Here is a 27,985-nt window from a genome sequence, read left to right on the forward strand (position 1 = left end):
CATGCTTGATGTTTGATTTATCTCATCGTTTTCTTGCCCTGGAAGCTACAAAAACTAAAGCAATTCCATCAACATTACAACAATTATATTAAGTCAAAACAAAACTCACGAGCAATCTAACTTAAATTTCGTGCTTTGACAGCATGCTCATTGGATCGCACTTGGGAATACAAAACAAAAGAAGTTAAAAAGATCCTAGTCATGTTTTGCATGCCACGATCTATGCAAAGCATAGGAAGCAATATATCGGGATGGTTGGAAGGGCTAAATCGCCATGATTTCTGGGCTTAAGCACATGTTGTGATGTTCCATTTCTATTGACTGGTCGCGATTCATGATCTCCCTGGCGATATGCTTAGATAGCTAGTTGGAAAGCCAAACCAATTAGCTTTGTACCGGTGGCTCCACACCCTGTAGCGGTCTTTATTGTGTTTGTTCAAATAGTAAGGGCCCCCTCAGCCCCAGGACTAGGATTAGGATTAAATTGTTGTGGGAGAGAGTCATTATCAACACGAAGATGGATCCTTTTATTTAATGAATCACATCAGGGTCATCACTAGTAGATTCTCAAATCTGGGTTATTTGAAATTAGATTAAGATGTGATTAGAAGTTTTATCTTAAGTCATTAACATATAAGCAACAATCCAACAAGCTCAGGTAATGAAAAATTTTCTGCCAAATGCATCCCACTGCTGGAAACTCTCTCAAGTATTGAATAATTGGAATGATTGTGAACATATATAATTGGGAGATTCCCACTAGGAAATGAGAGACACCAGGATCCAAATGTCTCCATCAGCCAGTTTCCATTAGCTTTCCTCTCATCCTGTTTCTTTACCCTATTTTAGCTCATTATTGGGTCGTTTTGTCTTTTGTTTTTGAGTAGATGAACATGAAATATTTGTTATCTGTACCTTTCTCTTGGAAGCAAAGGTATTTTGTAATTGTGAATCTGTTTGGAATTTCCCTTCTGCCCTACTCAAAGGTGGGCTAAACCATCACTTTCTTGATTTTGCACACAATGTATTTTGTACCTAACGCCCTCCCCGTCTACGTCATTAATTTTAAACAACAAAAAAAAACAGTGTAGAGTCTTAGGGGGTTTTATGGCCGCGTAGCTCCAACACCAGCCCCTCTATATATATCCGACCGTGGAATAAAGAAAAGAAGCACTTTACAACTAACACACAAGAAGCTAATGAACAAAATTCCCATTATTACATGGCATCCCCACAATCTGATGACAAAACAGGAAAAGCCCTTGAAAGCCTAGTTGAAACTAAGATGTAAGAAAAAGCTGAAGATACTCTATGGTAATTGAATTGCTCATTGGATCTTGTTTGATAATAATGAGCAAACAGGGAAGAAGGCAAAAGGCGAAAGACAAAAGACCCCACTAAGATAAGGCTGGTGAATATGTAAGTACTCAGAAGTATTTGGCAACATGCGGTCCCAAGAGATGGATTGAGGCCATGTGCATAACCAATTATGCTGTTAAGGAGATGAAGATGGAATCACTTTGGGATGCAACACTGAGAGTCGTGCTGGAGTTTCTGCAGTGCCTGCCCAGCACCATGGCCTACGAACCATAAAAGTTCAACACAGAAATAGAATCAAGAAGTGCAGTCGCCGACTCCCCTAAATTTTACATGTACATAGTTAAAAATATAATTACTCAAATCTATCCTAAAGACTTTAGTGTAAAACCATAGTTTCTATGTGACAAGATTGCATAAAGTATTGATCCGTGACTCAGTGGACAACGGGGGCAATTTGTCTGCTAATACGACAGTCGTAGCATGAAATTAGACACCTAATCATATCATGGGTCAATCGTTTTTCTTTTAGTAACACTTGAATTGTCTTCTTCCTAGGGTGTTTTTCCCTTTGTTTATGATGCTCTTGCCTCCTCATTTTGAATGAGCGCAGATACCACTTAAGTTCCTCTACATTATCTTGTATGGTCAATTCCCTTTCTGTTCCCTTTTTTTTTTTTTCTTTTTTCATTTTTTATTCCATCATTGCCTTTGACATGAACACAGCTTTTTGGCCTTTTCTTCAGCTTCTCTCACAATCTAAACCTCACCAAGAAAACAAAAGGTTAGGCAAAAAGAAAAGGAGAGAGCTACTTTCTTTCCAATTGTTATGTAAGGTTCACCTCCACTTCCCTGTTGGAAAGGTGACTGCTAGCTCAAGGCATCCAACAAAGGGCTTCACATGGACTCTGAAGTGGTGGGGTTTGTTTCGTATCCATTTTTTTCCATGCTGAAAGAAAATTTGAAAGCCACTTTCTTTCCCCTTTCCTTTCCTTTCCTTTCCTTTCACCAAATGGAAGAAACGAGAGAGTGTCATTCATAAATGGGTGGTCCATTAGGGTTGTTTGTTTGTTTTCCCTTAAAGGCCATAGCCTTAATCCCGCTGCTTGGTCTCTATTTTGGTCCTTCCCTTATCTTATACTTGGCAAAACTGTAGTGGGTTCTCATGACTGATTCCTACTTAATAAAGTAAGGGTTTGCGCCTAAAGAGTTCCATTGCTCGAGAAATATAGTAAAATTTCCCAACTCTTGATTGAACCAAAAGCAATAATCAAACCCCTTTTCTTCTTGGGGTGGACTTAGGTTGAAGCATGTGCATCACAAATTCCATCAACGTTTTAATATTCTTTCACATTTCTTATGGCCCCAAAAAGAAGCTTTTCACTGTAACCAGATTAAGGGAAACACAGATCATGTTTAAGTCTTTACTTTAATCCATAAAATATACATTTCCAACACGTTTTAGGCAGACCACACCGTCCCTTTAACTTACAATATTATGGAAAAGAATGATTAACATTTAATTTTATATATACCTTCCTTTTTCCAACCATAAACTACCTTGAAATTAATTAATTTAATGCACTACATGTTGGATCTATTGCTTTTACCAAACTTTTCTTTATTTAATATTTATATTATAGTTATCAATTTTTTTCGCATATTTTATTGTTTACAGGATGGAATAAAAATCATTTGTCTCACAATCTTACGTATCTAATTGTATATCCTTAATTAAAATTTTTAATTTCTAAACTTTAAATTTTGAAATCTAAAACGTAACAATACTGAACATGTGACATAAAATTATAAAAGAACGCTAAATTGAGATGGAAGATTTTTAGCTCGCTAATCATATTCAGGGTTGGAGTGGCCAAATGTGATTAAAATTAAAGAGTATAATGCAAAAGTGGGCTCTAATTGGTTCCTCCGTTAAAAGGTTAAAAAAGAATGGAAGTAATTAATACAATGAAGTAAAGTTGACAATGTTGCCAACCTTTTAGAAGAGAAAATGTAAGAAACAAAACTTCCATCTCGTGAGATAAAAGCAATGTTCATACCATTTTCTTTATTGATAGAAATTTAGTTGGAGCCCCCCCTCCCTTACCTTTGCCTAATTGCAGCAAAACTAAATTCCTAAGGCTTTACCCATTCTTTAAGGCAATATGGTTAAATTCATGCACCATCCTATCCATTAGATGCCAAATTCCTTTTACTGCGCAGTCTCAATCAGCTTAAACTACGAAACTAATATACATATATATATATATGTATTTTAAATTTTACATTTCAAATTTAATAAAATCAAAGGTTTTTAAGTAGTTTTATACTTTTATTTTGGGTAATTGAAGTTTATTACCATAAAAAAAGTACTACTTGCTGTATATGGAGAATGAGTTACTTTATTACTACAGTGGTGATGGGTGCTGCAGGATTTTACTAGATTTTTGTTCTGAAGAGATATAACCCAGAGGTACCAATATAAATCCATTCATGTACAATTATCAGAAGGGATAAAAACTTTCAAGTCCTCGTGTCCTTGATCAGACACAGCACTTTTTCTTTCACCATCTTCCTTTCCCAGTCCCTTAAATATGTTCCCAACCTCCAGCAGTCTGAGAGCTTTCAGCTGCCCCTTTTAACCATTGTTGTTATGACAGATATACCCTTGCCTTCATCCGATTGACTTGTCACTGTTACGCAAACCCCCAAAAGGTCAGCCCTGTAACTGCACATTAAACAACCCGATTCAGTTTTCAGCTGCAAACAAAAAGATAACTATAGATATGCAGTCAGTGCTCCCGTGTTTCTTCTCTCTCATCCTCTGATAAGATCACCTCTACTTAGATTCCTTTCTTCAAAGCAAAAAGTATTTTTGAAAAGAAAGAAAAAAGAAATGGGGTTGGTTCAAAATTAGTGATGAACAGCAAAATGGGAGAAGAAGAGAAACCAAAGCAACAGCAACACCAAAACTCGACAGAATCTTTCACAGCAATGAAATCTAGCCTCAGGCAGGCCATTGAGGTTATATCTTCTTTGATTTCTCTTTCTCATTCTATCAGAGTTTTCACTGTTAAATGGCAGCTTATTCGAAAGAAGCTAGAAGAATTAAGTTCTGGCTTAATGGCGATTGAAAACTGTGATTCAAGCGAAAACACGGCAGTCTTTTCTGGCTTGATTCCTTCCATTTTGGTCACCGTAAATGAGTGTTATGATCTTGCAAGAAGGTGTGTGGATCTTTCTTACAGTGGCAAGCTCTTGATGCAAAGTGACCTTGATGTGTTGGTTGCAAAATTTGACCGCCATGTAAAGAATCTTTCTGAGATTTACACTGCTGGGATTCTGACTCAGGGTTTTGCCATTGTGGTTTCAAGACCCGGTCCTGGTGCTTGCAAAGATGACATGAGGTTTTACATAAGAGATTTGTTGACAAGAATGAAGATTGGTGATATAGAAATGAAAAGGCAAGCCTTGGTTAATTTACATGACGTTGTCGGTGAAGATGAGAGGTATGTGAAACTTGTAGTGGAAGTTGGTGACGTTGTGAATGTGTTAGTAGGCTTTCTTGATTCCCCAGAGATGGAGATTCAAGAAGAGGCTTCAAAGATTGTATCTTTATTATCTGGGTTCGATTTGTATAAGTGTGTTCTGGTTGGAGCTGGGATTATTGGGCCTTTGATTCGGGTTTTGGAAAGTGGCGGTGATGTGGGTAAAGAAGGAGCAGCTAGGTGTCTTCAGAAATTGACTGTTAATTCAGACAATGCATGGTCAGTTTCAGCTCATGGCGGGGTAACTGCCCTCTTGAAAATATGTTCAACCGGTGATTGTGGAGGAGAATTAATCGGTCCTGCTTGTGGGGTGTTGAGGAATCTTGTTGGTGTTGAAGAGATTAAGAGGTTTATGGTCGAGGAAGGTGCAATTTCAACGTTCATCAAGCTTGCAAGATCAAGAGAAGAAACCGTGCAGATAAATTCAATCGAGTTCCTTCAAAATATGGCTTCTGGGGATGAATCAGTTCGTCAGACGGTGGTTAAAGAAGGAGGAGTCCGTGCGTTAGTACGCGTTTTGGATCCGAAATCGGCGACCTCTTCAAAAACAAGAGAGGTAGCATTGAGGGCAATTGAGAATTTATGTTTTTGTTCACAGAATTACATAAATATGTTGATGATTTTTGGGTTCATTGATCAATTATATTTCTTCCTACGCAACGGGGAGGTTTCGGTTCAAGAATTGGCTCTGAAGGTAACATTCAGGCTTTGTGGCACATCAGACGAGGCCAAAAAGGCGATGGGGGATGCTGGCATCATGCCTGAGCTTGTCAAATTGCTTGATGCAAAGTCATACGAAGTGCGTGAAATGGCAACCGAAGCACTCTCTAGCTTGGTCTCACTTCCTAAAAACCGAAAAAGATTTGTTCAAGATGATAGAAACATAGGCTTTCTTCTTCAATTGCTTGATCAAGAGGAGGGCATGCCAGGTAACAAGAAGCTTTTGCTCTCCATATTAATGTCATTGACAAGTTGCAACAGTGGAAGAAGAAAAATTGCCAGTTCCGGGTATCTAAAGAATGTAGAGAAGCTTGCTGAAGCTGAAGTTTCTGATGCCAAAAGACTTGTCAGGAAGTTGTCTACAAACAGATTTCGTAGTATGCTGAGTGGATTCTGGCATTCTTGAATGTAATTTTCCCCCCCCTGATCCCTTTTTGATTTTACTGTATATCTACATAAGTGTTATGCAAGTCTGATTAACTTGTCTTTACAAATCTTAAACTGGCATTGTGTCCTCAATCTTTTCTCCTTGGCAGAAACAGCTTTTGAACAGCTTTTTGCTTAATCTGTAATCAGTAGCAATCTAATAAAAGCTGTTCTTTATAGATTCCTGTAAAGATACTCTGGCATTCCTGTTTGGAATTACAGGTCATATGTTAAAAGCAAACACAAGTCGTGCAATTGCAGTTATTTTAGTTAATATGCGGTAGAATGGTTTTATGATATTATAATATATAGATTATTTGGATGCATTAGACATGTTTGCACATGGGAGAGGCATGAAACCCACAGATGGGGCATGTGAACAGTGGCAATCAAGCTTTTGTCATCTGCCATTATGGGACAGGGGATAGCGATAGATGAAAGTTCCCTCTGTGTTTGCTTGTCTTTTAGCCAGCAATGTCTTCCTCTGATGACGATCTCTTATTCTTTAAAAACAGTTTAGTAATATTTCTGATATAAGGCTAAATAATTACTATAGTTGTTTTCGCATATGATCAGATTGCCAAACGTCACTTTCTGGTTAGCTTGGGAGTTGAGACAGGGTTTCAGGCAAGATAATTTTCAGAACTGTGATGCAATTTGCTTTGGTCGGTTATCAGCTGGACTGAAAGAGGTTTTTCGTGCCCCAATGTTGGGGACCTAACCATCGTAGAGTGCGCAAATTTAATGGGTAATTTAATTAGCCAACTCGGTTTGTTAGGCTTGTGGACCACGAGAAACCGTCTTGATCTTTGACAGCCTGTTTTGGAGTCTTGAACCAGAACTAGGACTTGTGCCCTCCCCTATGTTCCACACGCTCTGCAACCCAAATGAATTCTTTCCTTGTGCCTCCGAAAGATGTTTTTGTTGCTTTGAGAGCCACTTATTACATCAATCACGGAGAGCAATGATATCCACCAGAATCCAATGCCAAAAGACATTGCTCATCTTCGAGTTTGATTGCTTTAGTTTCCAGGGAAATCAGCTTCATTAGCAAAGCAGAACAAATCAACACAAAAAAAAGTCCCAATTAGCCACAGTGGTGCCTGCGCACAAGCAGATGTAAATCACCGCTATGTAACATACGACTAAATGTATATCTGTCACACTTAAAAAGGAGACTATAGTTCAGACGTTAGACATAAGATATTGGAGGAAACTAAATGGGATGAACTTGTCGACGTTAATCCGTTTAGTTCCTCCATTACTCGCATTCAACTTTTAAATGCGTCTATTCCTTTGCTCTTTATTGATTGACAAGCTATAAGGTATATGGTAAGTGGTAACTGATAGTGAGATACGGACGTAACTGGAGTCATAAATATAGGACAGTAATGTCACGCGATGTTATGGTTCAGCTTCTTCAACTTTGCATCCACAATCTCCCCTTCTCTTTGATGCTCCAACGCGGTTAGGGAGCTGGTAAAGTATTTATTAGCATTGCGGTGAGTGAAAGCAGAGCACAGGATTTTCATTCCTGCTGCAGTAGGAACACAAGTTGCTTGCTGCTTTTTTTAACGATCAGAGGCAAACTTCACCCACTCACGCCTTTCTCATTTACTTGCTACAGAGGTTTTACTTCATCGCACGAGACAGGATCTGATTTCACTTGGTGTGCATGGAATGCAAATATGAAAGGAGTTCACCCACTTGCTGGGGTTGAGCCAGGGCTATTGTTTGAATTGGGTTTTGGCTTGGAGAATAATTTACAGACAAAAGCATCGAAAGATAAGAAAAAAACCTTTAGGCCCATGAGTGTTGGGTCCTAGACCAAACTGACCAAATGGGAGCCTGTGGGTTTCCTCTGCAAACAAGCCTACTTTGGATTACAAGCTATCATGAGCCATGCCTGTTGGTGAAAGAAATTTATAGTTGTTTTTCATGTTCTTATCCCTTGGGTGACAATTATACAAAAATGGGTTGAATCATTCTCAGTAAAATCCCATAGTTGAACCTGTTGTGCTTGTTCCAGTTATGCATAGTTAACCTATGTTCATGTATTTTTGGCAGTGCAAAAAGTGTGAAGGCAGGCGGCTTGCATCATGCTATGCTAGCAAGATTTGCCTATTGTAATTTCTGTTGATCTAGTGTTGTCACCATTTTTTCTTTCTTTCTTTTATTCTCTATCTGTCATCATGATGATCCGTGTTTGGTCTTTATTATATATGTCTTTTAATTTGGACATATTTTTGTAATTTCATTATTGATTTTTATGATTTTTAAGTTTATTTAAAGTTAATGAAGATCTAAATATTTCTATATTTTTCTTAAATTACTGGTATATTCTTTGGTGTATTCCACAGCTTAAAAGTGGTGGCTGATCTCAAGTTCTTTTCAAGCTGATAGAGCTCATTCCCAACCTTTCTTGTTGGTCTATATGAAGTGGATGTTTGATTCTTACAAATCAAATGAGTGTTATCATTTGATTATGTGGACTTCCTGGAGTTTGGTTTTCAGATTATCTTGTTGTCTATATTAACGTGGCTGACATGGAAGAACATTGCTATCTTTTTGTCTATCAAGGTAATGGTAGGTTGAACTTGTTCTTATCATTTTCCATTTCAATCTGCAGTCAATTCTGTCAGACTAGAATGTTTTCATATCTTCAGAATTGGGTTTTGGTTTACTTTAATTACAACCCCTGGTGGTAAAAATCTCTAGTTCAAGAGATTGCCGTGACAGGGGTTTTTGTTAAAAAAGCTTTACCATCTGACAGAGAAATGTGAACATTTCCAATCCAAGAACTCCAGAGACATGATCAATGGGCCAATTTATGCAGCCAGCCCATTGCTCCAACTCTGATTCAGTGCATCGATTCAGCCTCATAGCACATAAAGATTTTGTGCCAAGCAACACCCTGGAGATGACATGAGCATCATAGTACAAGAAACAGATTGCTCTCTCTCTCTCTTTGGAGTTGACTCTGATATTTGTAATACAACTAATATAAATATATAACTAGTAGACTCTGCAGTTTAATGGAGTTGCCCTCTTTCCACATTCTCTGAATTTTTATACATTTTTTCTTGTCCAAAATTGTAAACATGCAACGCAACGCCTGTCTGCTCTTTATTAAACTCCATTTAGCACCATAGCTTGGAAAACCTTTAATGTTGGCAGCTATACCAGGGCCATCTCAGCCTCCATACCTTCTCATAATCATTTTGACAGGTAATATACTAAAATTCAATATTCAAATTAAAAGAAGGAGATTCTTCATTTCCTCTCCTTCCTCTGCTACTAACTTGATAACTTAAAATATTTTTATCCGAACCCAAATACTTTAATATTCTGTTTTAATAAAATAGTTGGTTGTTGCTCTTACATAGGAAGTTTGGTGAATTAAATATCGAGGCCAATTGGAAAATTGTTATTTTAAATCCAATTGCTACTCCATGATAAAAAAGAAGAAGAAGAAATGTTGGTGATGGACCACTCTTAGTTTAATTCTCCTTTCAAAGAGCCCATGAATTCCCAATAACATGTGCAAGTGAGGGCATGAAAATGCAAGCATTTCCTTCCTTTGCCTATAGGTGGAGCTTGACTCTTAACTGTCATTCATCAATATCAAGTCTTTGCTGTCCTTGCTGACCTATCATGCCATACGCTTTGCTCTTCATTTCTTCCATGTATGTATTCATGTATTAGCTGTCTTTTCTTTTTCTTTCGAAGTTGCCAAGAGAAAAAATAAATTTGCAGAATGGGGAAGACTGTCTTGGAGTTTGGTTGTCAATTATTATCTTGTTCAAGCCTGATTAATGTCGTGGTCCATTCTAGTCACTTGCTACTTTCATCGAATCTTTCCAACTTGTTGATTGGCTAGCCAAAAGGAATAACTTGGAAGTAGGAACTTGCAAATGAAAACCCGATAGAAAACAACAATTTGATCATCTAAGGGTACAAAATTTAATCTTTGCTGACAGCATTGACTGTCCATGTGCTGTAAACATTCATTGTCAAACGTAGAGTACAACGCAGAGAGTGGTCCTTCTTATATATGAGGAGTTAATATGAAGATTTTACTCCATTCTCAAATCCTGAAGCAGGATCAAGCTAGGTAGTTTCAGAAATGGGTTTACATCAAGGAGGTGGTCCACTTCATAAATACCCAAGATTTTTGTCTTGTGCCGGAGCCTGGAGTTTATTTCCTCGTTATGTTTCTTTCCGAATGGTCAATTTTAACTGTCAAATCCTTCATTTGGAATTCAGCTAATGCAGTCACAGAAAAAAAAAAGGTTTGCAAATTGCAAGATCGTATCTTCCATCGAGCTTTCAATCAACTTCTCTAGGCTATCCCTTTGCAAAGATGACATCACGAATGAAGCACTACACTTTTATGAACTCGTGGACGTAAAACTCCAAACACAAAGATCAGTTGGCAGAAATAGTTGCTTGGTTTCTCCCCTTTCATGCAAGATAATAGTATGATACAGACCTTTCTTGTAAGAGCAGAAATGTAATAAGCCTCTGACTTTTCCGATCTGGTTTAGCATATAGGGTTGTTGTTTGATCCAATCCTCTGGGCAAAAATGGAAGCAACAACAACAAAGCAAGATGAATTTGTAAAGAACAAAAAGTTAGGGGTTGTCTTTTTCTGTGTGGAATGATGTTTGCTACCGAAAACCCTTTGCTAATTTAACGAATTAGCAGCTTAATTTAATGATGTTATACCTTCATATGCAGAAACCGACTAGCATGAGAAAACATTAACCCCATCTGTTGTTTGTTTTCCCTCCCAAAACAAGAAAAGTTGCCACGCAATTCACATCAGAAAACAACTTTTTTTCTTCAATTTTTTGGATTAACGCTATCAAACTCCATCTCCCGTGATAAGGCGAGAAAACCCATATTCAATTTGATTATTAAATCAAAGCACTTGTTGGCATGTTCTCTTGTATCTTACGATAACAACAAGTGGATTAGCACCAGAAAACCCATTAAATTAATCTTACTAGTAGGAGCATTGACAAAGATAATTATGGTGATTATAATAATAAACCAGTGAAGCATTCTCATGCTGGAGGAATGAATGAAACCAATGCGGCGCAAACCGAATTGTCTGTTTGTAATTTGCAGAATTCGGTCGTTACCAGGCAAGTGTTTGATTATATATAATAATATCGATCAATTCTGTTCATGGTTTTTGAATATTTACAAGGAGGTCACGTGACTTGGAACTTCGATGGGTTTGAAGGACAGCACCCATGGCCATAAAATTTAGAAGCCGAGAAAACCATGAACACCGCAAGTTCCTGGAAAAAAAAATAATGTATATATATAGAGGTAATTGACAGCTGAGATCATGTGAAGATAGAGACAAAAGGCCTAAGCAACATCAACATGGCAACGGCTATCTTACTTCTTTGAAAGAAATTTGAGAATCCTTTCTGCTTTTCGAGATCGTTGGCTGTTCTTTTATTACAAAAAGATAAACCAAAAAACAACGTGTTCTTTTGATTCCTTTGCATACCATTGAATCAATAATGAATGATTGTTTTAGCATGGTCCATCATTACCAGATAAGCCAGAGCAGCAACAAAGACCTAAAAGAATTAGAAGAACCAAATGCAGGCGGCATCGTGGTAAGACTTTGCCAAGGCTGTGGGGTCTGTTCCCTGCCTCTTTGCGACCAGCCGAGACTTTTAAGGGGAGACTGTTGAAACTTGAAACCCCATTCCCATCAGCCCCTTTTCTGGTTATCTTGCCCCATGTTATGAATGTTTTCATTGACTTTCTTTTGCTTTGTTTTCAATTCGTTTCCGGGCTTTCTTTCTTCAAACAGGGTAGTATTAAATTCGTGTATTGTGTTGACTTAGACTTTAGATGATTGCATGGCAGCTCTGTTTCTCTCTCCATCTTCCTTATCCCCTGTAATGGCCAAGTAATACTTATCAATTAACGAGCTCTTTTCCAATCCAACGATAATATTTGTGAAAGGGAGTTGCCAGCATTGGGAACACGAAAGTCTTTGCACAGTTCTGGCCCGTGGGCGTAAACTCCGTAATGCACACCACCGTCACCATACCTGTAATCTTTATCCAAAGAGACAAGAGGGTTGCGTTCCACCGCCCATTTCCCTGCTTTGGGCACGTTGGAATTGAATGCGTTTAGTGAAGCTGCTGCTGTTTTAATTTATTTATTTGCTTAGGTTTGCTATTTAGTATCATTTTGTTCAGAGCTTAATGATATAGTCATGATTAATTATTAATGACGTAGCCATGAGTCATTGCTTTAAGGAATGAATGATGATGATTTAATTCATCACATCATATTCTGAATTTTTCTATTTGAGACTGACAATTCCATTTGGAAAAGAAAAATAAATATGCAGTTCATTCAAAGGGATTAGATTTAAAGACAAAATAAAATTTCAGTTCAGATCATTCGCATTTTGTTTTAATATATTACGTAAAATTCATACACAAATGATAATTAAAAAGATGAACTTCACCTTCACCTTTCATAGTTTAAATTTTCTCTTACAATATCTTATGATTTCCTTTTTTCTTTATTAGTATTTTGTGAATTTTTTTTTTGTCTCAATTAGAATTATGTAAATAAATTATGTTCTCACAAGATGTGGGGAGATTAATTTTACCTAATAAAATTACAAAAATATTTTTAAGTAAAAATAAATGATTAAATTTTGAATTAAAAATATTTTTTGATAATTTCTTTTGAGTAAAATTAACAGACTAATCGTTATGGAAAGCCAAATTCTATGCAGAGTGTTAACTGAGAGAAAGAAAGATGAATATAAATAAATTATCATATAAAAAAAATTAAAATTATAAAAATATAAATAAATAAACATAAATATGTGATTCATGTAACGATATAACGACTTAGATGTGACGATAGGAAACAAATACCAAGGTGTGAGTAGTCTACGTAGAAAATCCATGTGAACTGGGACCAAATACTTGCTCAGGAAAGTACGCACGTGTGAACCGAGTCGCGGTTTAAGGGACCCACATAGCCCCAAAAGTTATCGAAGATTACAGCAGAAACCTTTTGGATAATGACTAGGGATTTCTTAACAACTAGAGTATTCCACTGGGTCCCCCATCTGCACGACTTGACCCAAGCAATTTCTCCTTTTCTTTTTTTCTTTATTCTATTTTAAAAAAACAAACAAACAAAATTCATCACACTCTGACTATATATTATAAATGGGGTCAAGCCAACCTTATTTGAATTGCCTCCCCAAAGGTGAATTTCACTTACCCTTTGATGGGTTTAAGTCATTCAAAGGTTCAGGGTAGGGGCCATGGGTGTGCAAATGGGACAGGTCAAATTGGCAAGCAGGGTTCAGAAAGTTTAGCTCAAGGTGCCAGTCTTGGCAATCCAATGTTTGGGGTCACATTGCCTGTCTGCTTTCTGTGTTTTTCTTCTTTCGTTCCGTGACTTTGATGGCTTTGGAAAGTCATGATATCAATTATTACTAGAAAACAAAAACTCCCCATGTTTATATCTGCTAAGAAAGATCAAAACTTAGACACTGAATGAAAAAAAGTTTTACTTTCATTGTTCACGGGGAACAAGTTCTCTGTGGGATTTGATTTTACTTTAGAGAATCTTTTTTTTATTTTTCCTCTTTTGTATGTTGGTTCTCTTGCTCTTTAATTTTCTTTTTCTGAACTTTTGTGCCTTTGGGATGTTTCCCAAGGACAACTTCTAGCAGTTCACCTTTGTAAAAGCAAGTAAAAAAATTCCACACCCATCATTGGCTCATTGCACTCTATGCCATTTCACTTTGTTAAGTTCTTGCAAAAAATTAGGGTGCTAATTACTGTTATAAACTTACCCCCCCCCCCCCCCAAATTTAGTAAGGTTAAAGCTACAAATTTGAACAAATGGGGTTCCACTAATAATTAAGGATTCATTAATTAAGTTTTTCCATGAGTTGAGCTTTTTCATTTTTCCATGTTTATAAATCATGACTACAACTTAAATTAAAGAGTAATCATTGATCAAGATTTTATAATAGTTCATTACCCAATTCGTTGTTCTTTACTAAAATCATTACCACATGGATGATGAATCCTTTTTGTAATAGTTCATAATTGAAGGAATAATTCAAAAAGTCAATCATAGCCACAATATTCCCACTTTGATGTTTTCTTCTTTTTTCTCATTTTGCTCTTGTTGAGTGCAAAACTTTCTTGCTTCCTCTCTCTCTTTTTGCCCCCTTTAGCTCTTGTTGAGTGCCAAAGAGAGTAAGGAATAAAGAAGTACTTGGTTTACATGTACCCTTTTTCTCTGCATTCCTAGCCAAAATCTTAGATGCAATGAATAAATTTCAAATGTATACTTATTTTCCAATAGGTTGACCATGGAGTCATCATGCCCAAAATGCTTCTAGGAGTTAAATTAGGTGAAGTCAATATTTTTGGACCACTCCCCCTCCCCCCCAAAAAAAAAAATAATGTTATGAAATAAATTTTAAATGCATGCAATAAATGTCGACAGACTTGTCTTTCAATATGTTCAATTTATGGAACAAAAATAATTGATCTTAAAAAACTTCAATTAATTCCAATATTTTCGTATAATTATCATTAAATTATTGTCTCAAATACCGTTTGTCATATATAATTTGATTTCAATATGCTTAATGGTATAAAAGGAATGATCAAGGAAAAAAAATGGCCTTACAATTTGTAGTGATGGAGTAATTAGAATTCCCTTCTCCTCCAGTAATTAGGTACCAAACGTAACCTAATGCAATGTGAGGTTACATCTCTTTATTCCAAGCCAGGCGAAAGGATGAAAAACTTATCCAATAATTAAAGCACTGTTAATTTTAGTTTTAATTTTTATTCTTACTATAAGTTTTTTTAAATAATGAAGCAAATGCAGTAAAAAATAATGAGCTGGGGCCCTTTTGTAAATTACCGGGGTTACCATTGTCAGAAAAAAGGCAAAACTCAGTGCAGATCAGAGAATCTCTTAACTCTATCCCATGACTTCGGGAGCAGACAGCCAGGACCTTTTGAACAGAACAATGAACGATCTTCTCTCCCAAATCTCCCCCCCCTTAATTCTCCGATAATTACGAAATCACCACCCTTCTACGTCAACCGAATTCAGGATATCCTAAATTACAGCCAACGTGTACGAGAAATAAATACGTACATACACGTATCTGAGTGTATTCACATGTCTACATACCTTTGCTGTAAAGGTTTTTAAGCTCACGTTTTCTCCGCTTTATTACATTAGCCGACGTGACATTATCCAACGTTATCCAAAACTTCGGACATGGCAAATATAAATTTTTCATTAGGTGGAGAGGGCAAATCCATTTGCCTTTGCCTGCTCAGACTGAATAATATCTGACGTGTTCAAGTTAATCTTTTCCAACTGTCCTTCACCGACTACTTCTCTCCTACACAACCTTAAATTGTGGTCTCATTTTCTTACCATTGTATTCAAATTGAAACATTAATTCCGAACCCAAATTTGTAGTTGTCTTGTTTTTATTTTATTTTATTTCTGTTCTGTCTTATTATCTTAATATGATAAATTTAAGAGACACGTATGGTAATGTAATAAACAAGATAACAAGTAAGATAGAAGATCTTTGTTCTAACTTAATACTCGGATTAGAAGATAAAATCGGATTAACATGAGATTTTGGTTTAAACTATAGTGATAATTTTGACAATGGGTTCTCTAGTTTTTAATGTTGGTGGGAGTGACCCCACGGTGTTTGATTCCAAAGTTGTTTTTTGTAGGGCCATCAAACGGTAAATGTCAAGGGAGACTTAAGGACAAAGAGAATAAATTACTATTAATTTGTTCATAATTTTCTCCTATTTTCATACTAGTACTGCTCCCTATACGTATTAAGAAAATGAAATGTAATAAATTTTTTCTGAATTTTCTTTGATTAAAAATTAAGATATTATTTGTTTGACAGCTCAACGGTTCTGTTTACTTGAAGAAAATTGTGAATCTTTTTTTTGCTCTATATAAACGCCTCCCATGCCGTTCTAAGACCTCTATCTTCTTTCGCTTGGCTTAGACACTCTAGCCCTAGAATTGCTTGATTTTTTCTTTGTGTTAATCGCCTCTTCCAATCTTTTATATATATTTCCTTCTTGTTTCCTGTTATTGAGTTGTTAGTTTCTTTACAATTGGAGTTAAGGGAGGTCGAAAATGCCTGCAGTCGGAGGAATTGGTCCGGGTACCGGCAAGGAGTACCCGGGGAACCTTACCCTATTCGTCACTGTAACATGTATTGTTGCAGCCACGGGGGGTTTGATATTTGGTTATGATATTGGGATTTCTGGTAATATTTCGAAGATAAAAAAAAGCAACTTTTGGTTTCTTTTGTTTTTTGTTTGTTGTACGTAGAAATTAATGGTTATGTTCTGTGTTTTTGGACAGGTGGAGTGACGACTATGACTCCATTTCTCCAAAAGTTCTTCCGAAAAGTGTGGGAGAAGAAGGAAGCCGACAAGTCGACGAACCAGTATTGCCAATATGACAGCCCAACCCTGACGATGTTCACATCTTCACTGTATTTGGCTGCTCTTTTGGCTTCCCTGGTAGCCTCCACCGTCACCCGTAAGCTTGGAAGGAAATTGTCCATGCTTTTGGGTGGTTTACTTTTCTTCGCCGGAGCTCTCATCAATGGCTTTGCCAAAGCCGTTTGGATGTTGATTGTTGGCAGAATGTTACTTGGTTTCGGAGTCGGATTTGCCAATCAGGTAAAAACCATTATCTACTTCTCCAAGCTCTTGATCTCGATCTTGTGTTTGGTTTTTTTTTTTTCATCTTCCCTGTTTGGATCCAGAGATTGGTATTCAGATGGGGCCTCTCGCCATTAGTTGAGTTTTTGTTTTGTTTCATGGCAAGTTGTTCGTAGAGAACAAAAAATGTGCTGTCTGAAAAGAGTGACAAAAGTTAATGTTTTATTCCTTCTGTGCTTTGGGTTCATTTTTTACTCAGATTTTTGCTGGGTTTTTGTCGTGTAATCTGTCTCCTTGTGTTCCTCTTTCTCGAAACCCAACCCTTTTTTCTTCAGATCTGCTTTTGAGATGGTTCTGAGCATAAACAAGATCAGACGTGCCTTTGGCTTGGAAAATGACAAGAAAACATGTCTGTACAAACTTGTTTTCTGATCCAGATATGAGCTCTTGTATTCCTTTTTTACCGGATAAAACCTTTTCTTGGCCTTTTTTAACACATTTGATTTATCTTATCTACCCTGGAAGTGATGAGTCTTCTCAAAGCTTTGCATTTTTTTGAGATCTGAGAAGTCAGCAATAACTCACCGTTTCGGGTTTTAAGCAAAGAAAATAAATGATATTGAAAGCGTTGCTTGTGTTTGTATTTAGTGTTATTTTCCTGGTCATCCATGGCTTGTTGTTCTTCCTTGCGTGACATCTCTTCGCACCATTTTTCCGCTAAAGTTTACTCCTTGATGCAACGGGCGTTGAATAAGAAAGTGAGATATGATGGTGGCTTGATATTAAAAGTGCCCTTCGTTTTTCTACAAGCGTGACTCAATGTGTTGAAAAGAAATTAAGTTCTGTTTTTAATCCAAATTAACATTGACAACTTGACAAATCCATGTGGTCCCCGAGAAAGACATTTTGTATATTACTTCCAATAGTTCGACAGGTAATTAATTTAGTTTACTAATTTAAGTTTCTTTGTAATTATTACAGTCTGTGCCACTCTACCTATCGGAGATGGCCCCCTACAGATACAGGGGAGCATTGAACATCGGCTTCCAATTGTCAATTACGGTTGGTATCCTGATTGCCAACGTGCTGAATTATTTCTTTGCTAAGATCAAAGGTGGATGGGGCTGGCGTCTGAGCTTGGGAGGTGCGATGGTCCCTGCCCTTATCATCACAGTTGGATCCCTATTTCTCCCAGACACGCCAAACTCCATGATTGAACGTGGCCAAACCGAGGAAGCCAGAGAGAAACTCAGGAGGATTCGTGGGATTGACGATGTGGATGAGGAATTTAGGGACCTTGTTGCTGCCAGTGATGCATCAAAGCTAGTTGAGCACCCATGGAGGAACTTGCTGCAGAGGAAGTACAGGCCCCATCTAACCATGGCCATCCTAATTCCCTTCTTTCAACAACTAACCGGCATTAATGTGATTATGTTTTATGCTCCTGTATTGTTCAACACAATTGGATTCGGAGACGATGCTTCCCTCATGTCTGCTGTGATCACTGGTGTTGTTAACGTTGCTGCAACGTTGGTTTCTATCTATGGTGTTGATAAGTGGGGGAGGAGATTCCTTTTCTTAGAGGGTGGAACTCAAATGTTGATCTGCCAGGTACTTGGATTTTTCACAATGGAATTAACCACTGTCAATGATAAAAATTGTTGCTAAAATGTATTACTAAATTTTTATCTTTTGCTGCTTTTCCAGGCTGTTGTGGCAGCTTGCATTGGTGCTAAGTTCGGGGTCAATGGGAACCCTGGTGACTTGCCTAAATGGTACGCCATTGTTGTGGTGCTATTCATCTGCATTTACGTTTCCGGATTCGCCTGGTCTTGGGGACCCCTTGGATGGCTGGTGCCCAGTGAAATTTTCCCATTGGAAATCCGATCAGCTGCTCAAAGTATCAACGTGTCTGTCAACATGCTTTTCACATTCGCCGTGGCTCAAGTGTTCTTAACCATGCTCTGCCACTTGAAATTTGGCCTCTTCCTTTTCTTCGCCTTCTTCGTGGTGCTCATGTCCATCTTTATTTACTTCTTCTTGCCTGAGACAAAGGGTATCCCAATCGAAGAGATGAACCAAGTATGGAAGTCGCACTGGTACTGGTCCCGATTCGTTGAAGGCCTCGATTACCCTAATGGAGGTGTGGAGATGGGCAAGGGCGGCCAGGGTTCTAAGAATGTGTAACTCACCCTGGTTTAACTCCTTTGTCTTTGTTCTCAAATTTAGCTTATGGATAGTAGTACATACTATTGGATTTTCGATGTTCTTGGATCGAAGTTGCATAAAATTTGTCAATGTTCCTGCTTTGTTTCACCTGGAAAAAATTTTAATACTATGATTACCAATTCCATGGACAGTTTACTGATTACGAATTCCACAGCACAAATGATTTGGTCGGACTACAATTTTCTCCAGAATCTCTCATTGCCATATGTTACCATAACTAACCGTATTGAAAGATCAGTGACATAGTAAATTACAATGATGAGATATTTGATTAGAAAAGATCAATGCCTTAGGTTGAGTGGCTGTTCTTTGTACCCACTGGCCTGTCTGGCAGATTCTTCCCTTATTTCTAATGGATTCGGATTAATCATAAGATATAATGAATAATTTGGTTCGGTCCAATTATTTTCAGTGAATTATTTCGTACATGTATCTTGAGGCATACCATAAGACCTGTTTTTTTCTTTTTCTCTTTCTTTTTCGTACTCTGTATCAGCTTTTTATTGAGGTAGGTCCTTCTTCAGCATGAACGAAATTCACAGGTGAAATTGTAGCGAAACAGGGGAAAATTGAGTTTTAAGAACCCAATTGCAATTGAAACAATCCCTGTTGCTTCGTCAAATGTTACGTAAGCATTTTTCCCTGGAGAAAAAACGACAGCAAACTAATGAGGAAACTAATTGTTATAATGAAGTTATGGAAAAGCAGAACACTTGAGTTTCTTTTTAAGGGAAATATGGTTGATCCCATACAACTTGTCATGATTGTCGTTTTGCAAAGAGGAGATCTTCTTCCACTGTCACATATGATTTTAGTTGATTCTGTTAGTTTTGTGAGGTTTCTCGCCACTGTTTTTATTACTCAATTGCTCGCCAATGCTGCAAGACAAGTTTGGAGCCAGGTGCATTGCCTATGTGGTCTCCCCGGAAGAGCTGAAGACTGGGATTTGGGGTTTCAGTGATATTCTCTTCTCTTGCGGATTGCGTATGTTTACTTCATATGCCAGGAAAGAAACCCTGGGCGGTTATGAAAAATCAGCAGATGCTCCAGATGCCATCACGCATTGCATTAAGGAGGTGGTTCGAGCAAAGGCTTCATGTCTTTCAGCACATTGCTGCTGGTTGTATGAACACAGAACTTTGTGTTACATGGGATCTGAATGAGTCTATGCTTGTGTAATTAGTTTGCTTTATTGCTTTGAAGCTGTTGTTCTTGTAGCAGATTTACCTGCTTCTTTGGATCAATTTGTCCAAATTTCTGCTGAACTAACTGTCTAAACAGTCTGATTAAAGCAAAGATAAAGTACCCAAAGATCATTTCCTCTTCCTAATCCAAAATCACACCAGAATCAATGAATAAATAACAAGGGATCTTGAATTAAAAAAAAAACCAAACATTGGAACTAAGGGGTACCAAATATCAAAACATCATGAATTTTGATTAGTAAATTGGATAGAATTCCATATTCCTTCTGTCAAGTTGACATCTTTTCTTCTTCTCTTGAAAATTCTTAAAGTAAAGGGATAAGACAGTACCTCACTACATCTAACCCCTTAGCGTATCTTTCACTGTTTACTTTGCTAATGGCTTTCACGGGGCTGAAATCCTAGTGGACAATAGGCAAAATTCATCACAAACTATCCAAACCAATGGATAAACCACTGTCAGCAGGATTTCCACAACTTTTTTCCCAAGAGGAGAATCAAGCTTTCACATGCTTTTGGAGTGGCATTTCCTTTCCCTTTTTTTTTTTTTTGCTTCCAAGGTGTAATCGTGAGACTTCTTTGTAGGAACTTTCGGTGAACAAACGTAACGGTGAATGGATTAACATAGGAATGGTAATGGGTGGCCTGTCAAATTGGATCACGGCCTTGAAATGAGCCAGAGACAAAAAGGAGAATCGCATGACTATGCATTTATTAAACCAGGGGCAATTTGCTTGCAGCCCCCAAACCCCTTGGATAGGATGGAAACAGAAGTGGATGTAATAGAAATGGAATTTAATTAGTTTGGTTACTTGTCCCTCTCCATCTCTCAAAAGAGTGTGATGATAAAAGAACTTGGGTATCATATGCCTATACCTTTGTTTTAAATGTTGTTGCTCCATCATATCTTTTCTTTTCTTTCTTTTTCCTCTCTCATCTTTATGCAGCAGAGCATGTTTCCCCTCATACGCTCCTATTCACCCAACATGGAACTCATGTCCCCCTCTTTCAATTCTTTTTGGTAGGAATATCTTATGATTCAAGCATGTAATAAAGATTAAAGGGTAATCAACAGATATAATTGTGTTTTCAAATAAATGTTTGGGAGAAAAATTATGTTATAATTTTATGAAATCGTTATTCATATCATTTAAAATATTCAAATTTTTTTAATAAAATGTTGAAAATAATAAATTGAGTCTTGATTGTATTAAAATATAATTTAACAACGTTGATGAAGATAATTTAAACACACCTTCTTCCCCAAACCGTCTAGAAAAGAGATTGGGACCACTTCACCATGAAACAAAAAAGTTAAAACTCATTGGTCATATTCATCATCAGTGCATGTTTGACCCCAAAAACCAGTATGGATGTTTCCACAGCTTGGTGCATCAAAAACCCAGAAAAATGCACCATCACATCCACACCAAGATAGTCAATTTGTTTGGAAGCATTAAGACCATTCCAAATTTTGGGATAATGACTTCAATGAGGAAAAAAAAGCCAAACTTTTTTTAACTAATAATCAGACATTTAATGTCAAAATCAATCAAGTGTAAAACCCTGGCATGGATTTCTTAGAGTTCGAGACTGTTTATGGGCCTGTCCTGACACTATTGCCTATATGAATGCAAGGCCTGAGTTGCAGTCTTGTAGGCTGACACTTCGGGCTCAGAGTTCCTAATTGCAACCCTGGTTGTAAAATCTGGGTTCATGGCCTAGCCCAAAATTATTCCATTGGTTTTAGAGATTGTTTGAGTTATGATATATCATACCAATTCTTTCCCCTGATTGAGTTGAACTGAAGAAATGAAAAAGATTATGCTTAATATAGAGAAAGAAGATAATCAGATTGAAGTTAAAGTTGGAAGAAATCTATTGAAAATTTCAAGAACAAGGGATAATAGCTGCTGGCACTTAATCGTGTAGGCTAGCAGGATACTAAAAGGAAATACAAATGCAATGGACATGGAGAAAATTTTACTTTCTTCTTATTCATGGACTAATCATCATCAGCACTTTTCTTTGTTTGTTTCTTGGTGGATCAGCTGTTTAACTATGCACTCCCAGCAATACAAAGCCATTGACCAACAAAGAGTGAAGTACAATTGAGATTTGGGTTGACTGAGTCGAAAAAAGCAGTGGTCAAGTTGAACATCTGTGTTACACCAAAGCATGTGTCGCCACTAGCTACGCCATAGACCTTGTCACAACTAGGGGCGCTCTGCTTTCCCTTTAGAACTGCATATTTTACATGCATTATGATTTGTTTCTGATACTAAAACATAAATGGAAAGTTGAAACTTTGTTGTAATTATCTCAGATTTTAGTTTATGATTCGAGACTTACTTCCAATTTCTCGGCTTTCAGCCATGGAGACAATGACCAGAAGAGCAACGATCAAGACAAAGTTGGTGAGCATGGCAATTTTGTTGTTGGACTTTGCCATTGCTGTTGCTTCTTTCCTTATTCTTGCCTTTGGGTTATGAACCTGTTTGTTCTGCTCTTCTGTGGAGCAACTTCCTGGATTAAACTCCTATTTATAGCAAAAATTCATTCTAAGTTGACTTCTGAAAGAGTTAAAAGACTCCGATAATATCTGAGTGGTAATTGCCCAATTGGTAAACAAGAGTCAAGAATCCGATAATATCTGAGCAATTGGTAAACAAGAGGCCGGCTTTGCTTTGTGATCTATTATCATTCCATGGCGAATTAGACAAAGACAAAACAATGCTAAGTACTAGGATTAAGAATATTCAAGCAGCATAGAGGAAAGGTCTGCAATTTGCATCGCTTTCCTAATGGCCTAAAAGGCTCACAGCATGATAGTTCAGCTCCAGCTTGACCCTGAGAGGGATTGGTGACAAGCTAGATAGACAAATAATCATACGATCATAATCCAATCAGAAGATGACACAAGGCAATCTTTGTAAGAAATCAGAATATACCGATCTTTCATAAGATTGGCCATTCGTTCATAATCAAACAAGTTTTGTGTCGACTGCAATTGCCACAGGCATATATTCCTCTTTCCATAGTTAAGTTAATGAAAATTGATTAGTTTGGAATTGGCTATAGGAAATTGGTATCGCAACCAAACTTTACAGAACAAGAGTAGAGCTAAGCATCAGAATAGTTACCACTTTCATCAATCAAAATAAATAAATAGAAGTAAAGAAGAAAGATCCATCTAAGATTTCTTCATCAGTTTCACAGTAAGCGTACATCTCAGGTTTTACATGTCAAATTCTTGGCTGTCTGATACTCTCTGATTCATGTAATGATGCTCCTTAGGAATAACAAGGAGGCGATCACTGGTTACTGTTTCTGGATGCCATGCCATCTCTTCCATGGAGAAGGCTGTTGTGATTGCCAACTGATGTATGTCAAGTTGGTTGATTTCCATCTTCCCGCTTATCTATATTCCAGAGGCTAGCTTTGTGTCCAGCAATTCAAGTACATCACTCTTTGAAGAGACTCTTCAGACTGATTTCCATTATCTTCTTTGGGTTTGCCCCTGGCACGAAGTCTATCATCTGATGAACTAGCAGTAGAAGCATACCTTCTCTTGCTGGCGTTAATAGGTCGAAGACCGGAATTCCATTTGGAGCTACAATCTCTATGACATTCCACTGCGGCTACACTAGCTGCCATGCAAACTCTGCTCAAATAACTCATCTCTTACTTACGCCTGGCTGGTTTCTCTGTTGGAAAAACACGATCAGGACACCCCAAATATATAGAGACCAATTGGACATTATCAGTTGGCGAGGATGGTGGTTTTGAGGAGCCTGTCAACATCAAAACCACATGTGGCAACCATGGTTTCTGGTTTACCAGTGGCGGGACCTCTATTTTTCCTTTTACTTAATTGATTGGAGTCGTCCAGACTCCAAAGGGATTCGCTCAGCGGTCCCTTTTTCCCAAAAACATTATGTGTGAAAAACGTGGCAATCCCTGAGCAGAGCAGGTATGCTCAGGTGACCTCATGAAGTGCAAATTGATCGAGCAGAGGCATTCATATAGACTTGGCCCTTTCATATCACCTTATCTGTAAAACCAGGCAAGGGAAAGAAAGGAAAGATGTTACAAAATGAAAGGGAAACAAGGACAACGACAAGAAAAATTCCTGATAGTGATGTAGCAACAAATGCCACTTTTAGTAATGAAAAAAGGGCAAGAAACTGGAGGAATGTAGAGGCCTCACTGGCGTGTCCTGGCTGTCCTGCTGATTAAAGCCAATGGAAAGCCAACAGTTTTCACTCTCCTTCATCGGTTTAAGTTGCGGGCACCTTGGCCCAATACTACCATCAAGTACAAGAAACCGCCGGGACGTTTTCCACCCCCAGCCCCAAGAAAGAAAAACCCTTTTGTCAATGGGTTTTATGTCTTCCGCAATTGCCACTAAGCACCGGCTTGTACAGGGAAGAACAAAAGAGAACATTATCTAAATGGCTTGGCAAATGATCAGATTATAAACAAAAAACACCAGAAATGTTATAACATATTCTAAAGATAATTGATGCGAACATTGTCGAATATGCATTGGAACACTCCTACTGACTTTGAGATCCTTTTCAGTATATTAGATCCCCGTGAAGAACAGTTTTATTCCCTAAGGGAGGCGACAAAATCACATTATCTACATAGCAGAAGGTAAACTAAATGAGTTTTCAAGTCTCCAATTACAGAAAATTCAGCTCACTTTTATACAACAACAAAACATGAGGAGTTTTCCTGATCATTCTTTCAAGACAACACCCTTTGCGTTACACGAAAAGATTTGAGGGGGGGTATAAGAGAGGATTATATAAAATTTCAATCACATGATGAAGCAACTGACGAAGAACTGCCACTTTAAGCTGAGTCTACTCCTTCAACCTGCTGTCGAGCGAGGTATCTTTCCCTTCGCTCCTTCTGCACAATAGGTATACAGTCATAAGTAACGCATGCCATAGAAGCAAAACTACTGTAAGCATAATTTTCATCAGATGATTGTTAGAAAACTCACCCATTCATCTATGACAAGTCCTTCCCCAATAATCCTTGGACCTGTATCCTCTGGAGGCTTTTTGCGGGCCTCAAGTGCAGCATCAGCATCAGCTAATTGGCGCTTCAATTTTTCGAGAGCCTTCATAAAGGCACAAGGCATAAACCCATAAATATATATATATATACACACACATATATGCTATTATTAGTTTGCCACGGCTACACTTGGTAATTTAGTGTGCGTTTCAATTTTCAAGCATCATGCACGTGGAAAGTATTGACATGCAAGAGAATGTCTAAATGCAGAAGCAAGTATGAATAAAGGCACATATTGCTGCAGATAAGATTGTAAGATGCTAACAGTACGTACAGGACAAGGCCGCCCAGGATCTAGAAAAACAACCCGTAATATTTGCTCTATTGCCACTTGATCTTTCTGCTCATCAAACTGCAAAAAACAGACACCTAAGATTAATTACACAAAAAGGTTACACATATCCAACCTCAAAAGGAAAAAACAAAGCTTCAGATAGGTAGAGAAACAACCAATAGTAGGTGGTAAGAGAATATTCTCATTTGTGCATCAAACAAACGCAGCCAGACAACTCAAAAAATGATTGCAAAATCATGCATGCCTCTATCAAAATGGGCCCAAGATCAGCTTGCAACAAGAGATTCTCATCCTATCACTCATGAAATTGGGCATATGTCGCCTTCAAAAGTCGATTTCCAGCAACACCAGGTTATCTTTTGATGACAAAAATGCAAAAATCTGGCCCCAAAGGACAGTAGTTTCTTTATGTTGCAGACAGCAGGTACAAATCCAGAAAAGAAGAATATTGGATATAGAATAATAGAAGCTTGTTCCATAGTGACATTTTATGCTTCGGATTTTAAAGCCTTGGGAATACAAGAAGCCAATCAAACTATAGCACTGCTTATATGTAATGTCATCCCACAAAAAGCTACTTGTTTGCAAAACAATTTAAATTATTAACCACATATACCATACATAATATGCATCAAAGAATATTACTTTATATTCATCAACATCTAAATTTGGTCAAATTAAAAAGTCTTATTCTTTGTCATCTAGATAAAAAATGGAAATCATATAAATTATATAAAAATACAGTTTTATAGGAGAAGTTACACGCACCAGCTCAGGTACATAGTCCATTGGACCTTTCACTTTGAGACTCATGATTTTAAACTTAACCTTGCTCTTTTGATCCATTGGTTTTTCATTGTTCTCAGGATGCTCCACGAACTTGAACACTAGTAAATCCATTCAAAACCAGGAACAGACAATTCATTAGAATCTTTCAGAAGATATAAAGAATAGTCAAAACATAAATTAGCGCCAATGCTCAATATGAGAACCAAACGTAGAGGATATCACAGGAGTGTAAAGAGCAATTACCAGTTGCTATGATGCTCTCACCAGGAGCAAGAATAGCACCTGGAGGACGCATGAAACAACTCTTCGGTGCTGTTGTTTGAAACTAAACCAACAGAAAGAAAAGGACTCATCAAAGCAGTGGTTATAATATACTACTACATTTAACTATAACATACTTGCCTCAACTTCTAAATACCAAACATGAAGGATCATTAAACAAAAACAACAAATCCAAAGCTAAAATGTTCCGAACAATTAAGGCGTACCTTGAAAGCTACAAATGACTTGCTCGTGTTCTTTATCCTGACCGCGCTTCTCACCTGTTTTCCAGGCTCATCTTGGAAAAACAAAACAAAATATACAATCAAGAATAAGCAAATTATAATCTGAAATTCATTACTACATTTTTAATTGGTACTCTAATAATAATAATAGCTTTTAATTCTCAATCCTTGAAATTTCTATGCAATTTCTTTCCAAATAAATGAAATAGAAAATTTTCTAAATTTAGTCAACAAGTCTTTCTACCCTCCTTATTAACAGTCATTTTCATTTCACAGTTAAAACAAGAGGATCTTTTAGTTTCAAATCATTAGAGTAGCAAAGAAAAATAAGTAAAAAGACAATTTGTTGATTCTAAGCAATCTCTGCTCTTCCAATTGAGTTGATTCTACTGTCAATTTCCATAAATAAGCATAAAAATTTCTGCTTTAGCTTTAATCAAACAAACGGAAAATCCAAAATCTGAAGTACTTACATGGAAAGTAGAGCTTGCTGCCCGGATCAAGCTTGAGCCGACGCCGAGTAGGCAGAAGTGACTTTGCGACCGAAGAAACCGAATTCGCAGAGCCTTGATGGTTCGATCCTTCAACGTGAGGTTGACTTTGACCGTAAAGATGAGAAGCCGAGGAAGAAGACGACGTCGTGCTGGTATTGTTCCCGATTTGCAGAAACGGAAGCTTAAAAAATCCCCAAACTTTGCCATCGGACGGTGACTTTTGCTCAGTTTCTATTGCCATCTCTCTTCACAGAGCATGTACGACACCGTTTTTCCGCGTTATCCAACTCAAAAACAAACACTTTCCCCTGGTATTTGAATCGAGAAACTCGTGAAAAAAAAAGGAACAGAGAGAGAGAGAGAGAGCGCGTCGGATTTCAGACAATGGATTGTACTGTATTTGACTTGTAAGAATTTCGAGTCCGTTCCCCCTTATTAGCCTTTTTGCCTTTTTAAAGTTTTACCTTTTCGTGCTTGATTAACGGGCAGGGTGGGGAGGACGATCCAGCCCCTCAAAACGGCACCATATTCCTGCACTGTATTCCCCAGTTTTTACTGCTTTGACTGATCTCCCCTCAGTTAAATTTCCTGGAAATATCAATGTTGAA

General features: G+C 37.5%; 3 protein-coding genes across 3 annotated transcripts; 2 read left to right on the forward strand and 1 right to left on the reverse strand.

Moving 5' to 3' along the window:
* Positions 3,852-6,227, forward strand: LOC18596965 (vacuolar protein 8). The gene has a single exon (XM_007025746.2). The coding sequence runs from the start codon at positions 4,237-4,239 to the stop codon at positions 5,989-5,991; it is 1,755 nt and encodes a 584-aa protein (XP_007025808.1). The 5' UTR covers positions 3,852-4,236; the 3' UTR covers positions 5,992-6,227.
* On the forward strand, positions 15,993-19,139 carry LOC18596968 (sugar carrier protein C). The gene is made up of 4 exons (XM_007025749.2): positions 15,993-16,365; positions 16,464-16,786; positions 17,750-18,379; positions 18,476-19,139. Exons 1-4 carry the CDS (start codon positions 16,233-16,235, stop codon positions 18,953-18,955), a joined length of 1,566 nt encoding a protein of 521 aa, XP_007025811.2. The 5' UTR covers positions 15,993-16,232; the 3' UTR covers positions 18,956-19,139.
* On the reverse strand, positions 24,681-27,969 carry LOC18596972 (vesicle-associated protein 4-2). The gene is made up of 7 exons (XM_007025754.2): positions 27,357-27,969; positions 26,866-26,936; positions 26,621-26,702; positions 26,357-26,475; positions 25,568-25,645; positions 25,217-25,336; positions 24,681-25,122 (listed from the first exon to the last, which is right to left on the reverse strand). The coding sequence occupies exons 1-7, from the start codon at positions 27,616-27,618 to the stop codon at positions 25,063-25,065; spliced, it is 792 nt and encodes a 263-aa protein (XP_007025816.1). The 5' UTR covers positions 27,619-27,969; the 3' UTR covers positions 24,681-25,062.

Source organism: Theobroma cacao, chromosome 6 (assembly GCF_000208745.1).
Source record: "Theobroma cacao cultivar B97-61/B2 chromosome 6, Criollo_cocoa_genome_V2, whole genome shotgun sequence".
Classification (NCBI taxonomy): domain Eukaryota; kingdom Viridiplantae; phylum Streptophyta; class Magnoliopsida; order Malvales; family Malvaceae; genus Theobroma; species Theobroma cacao.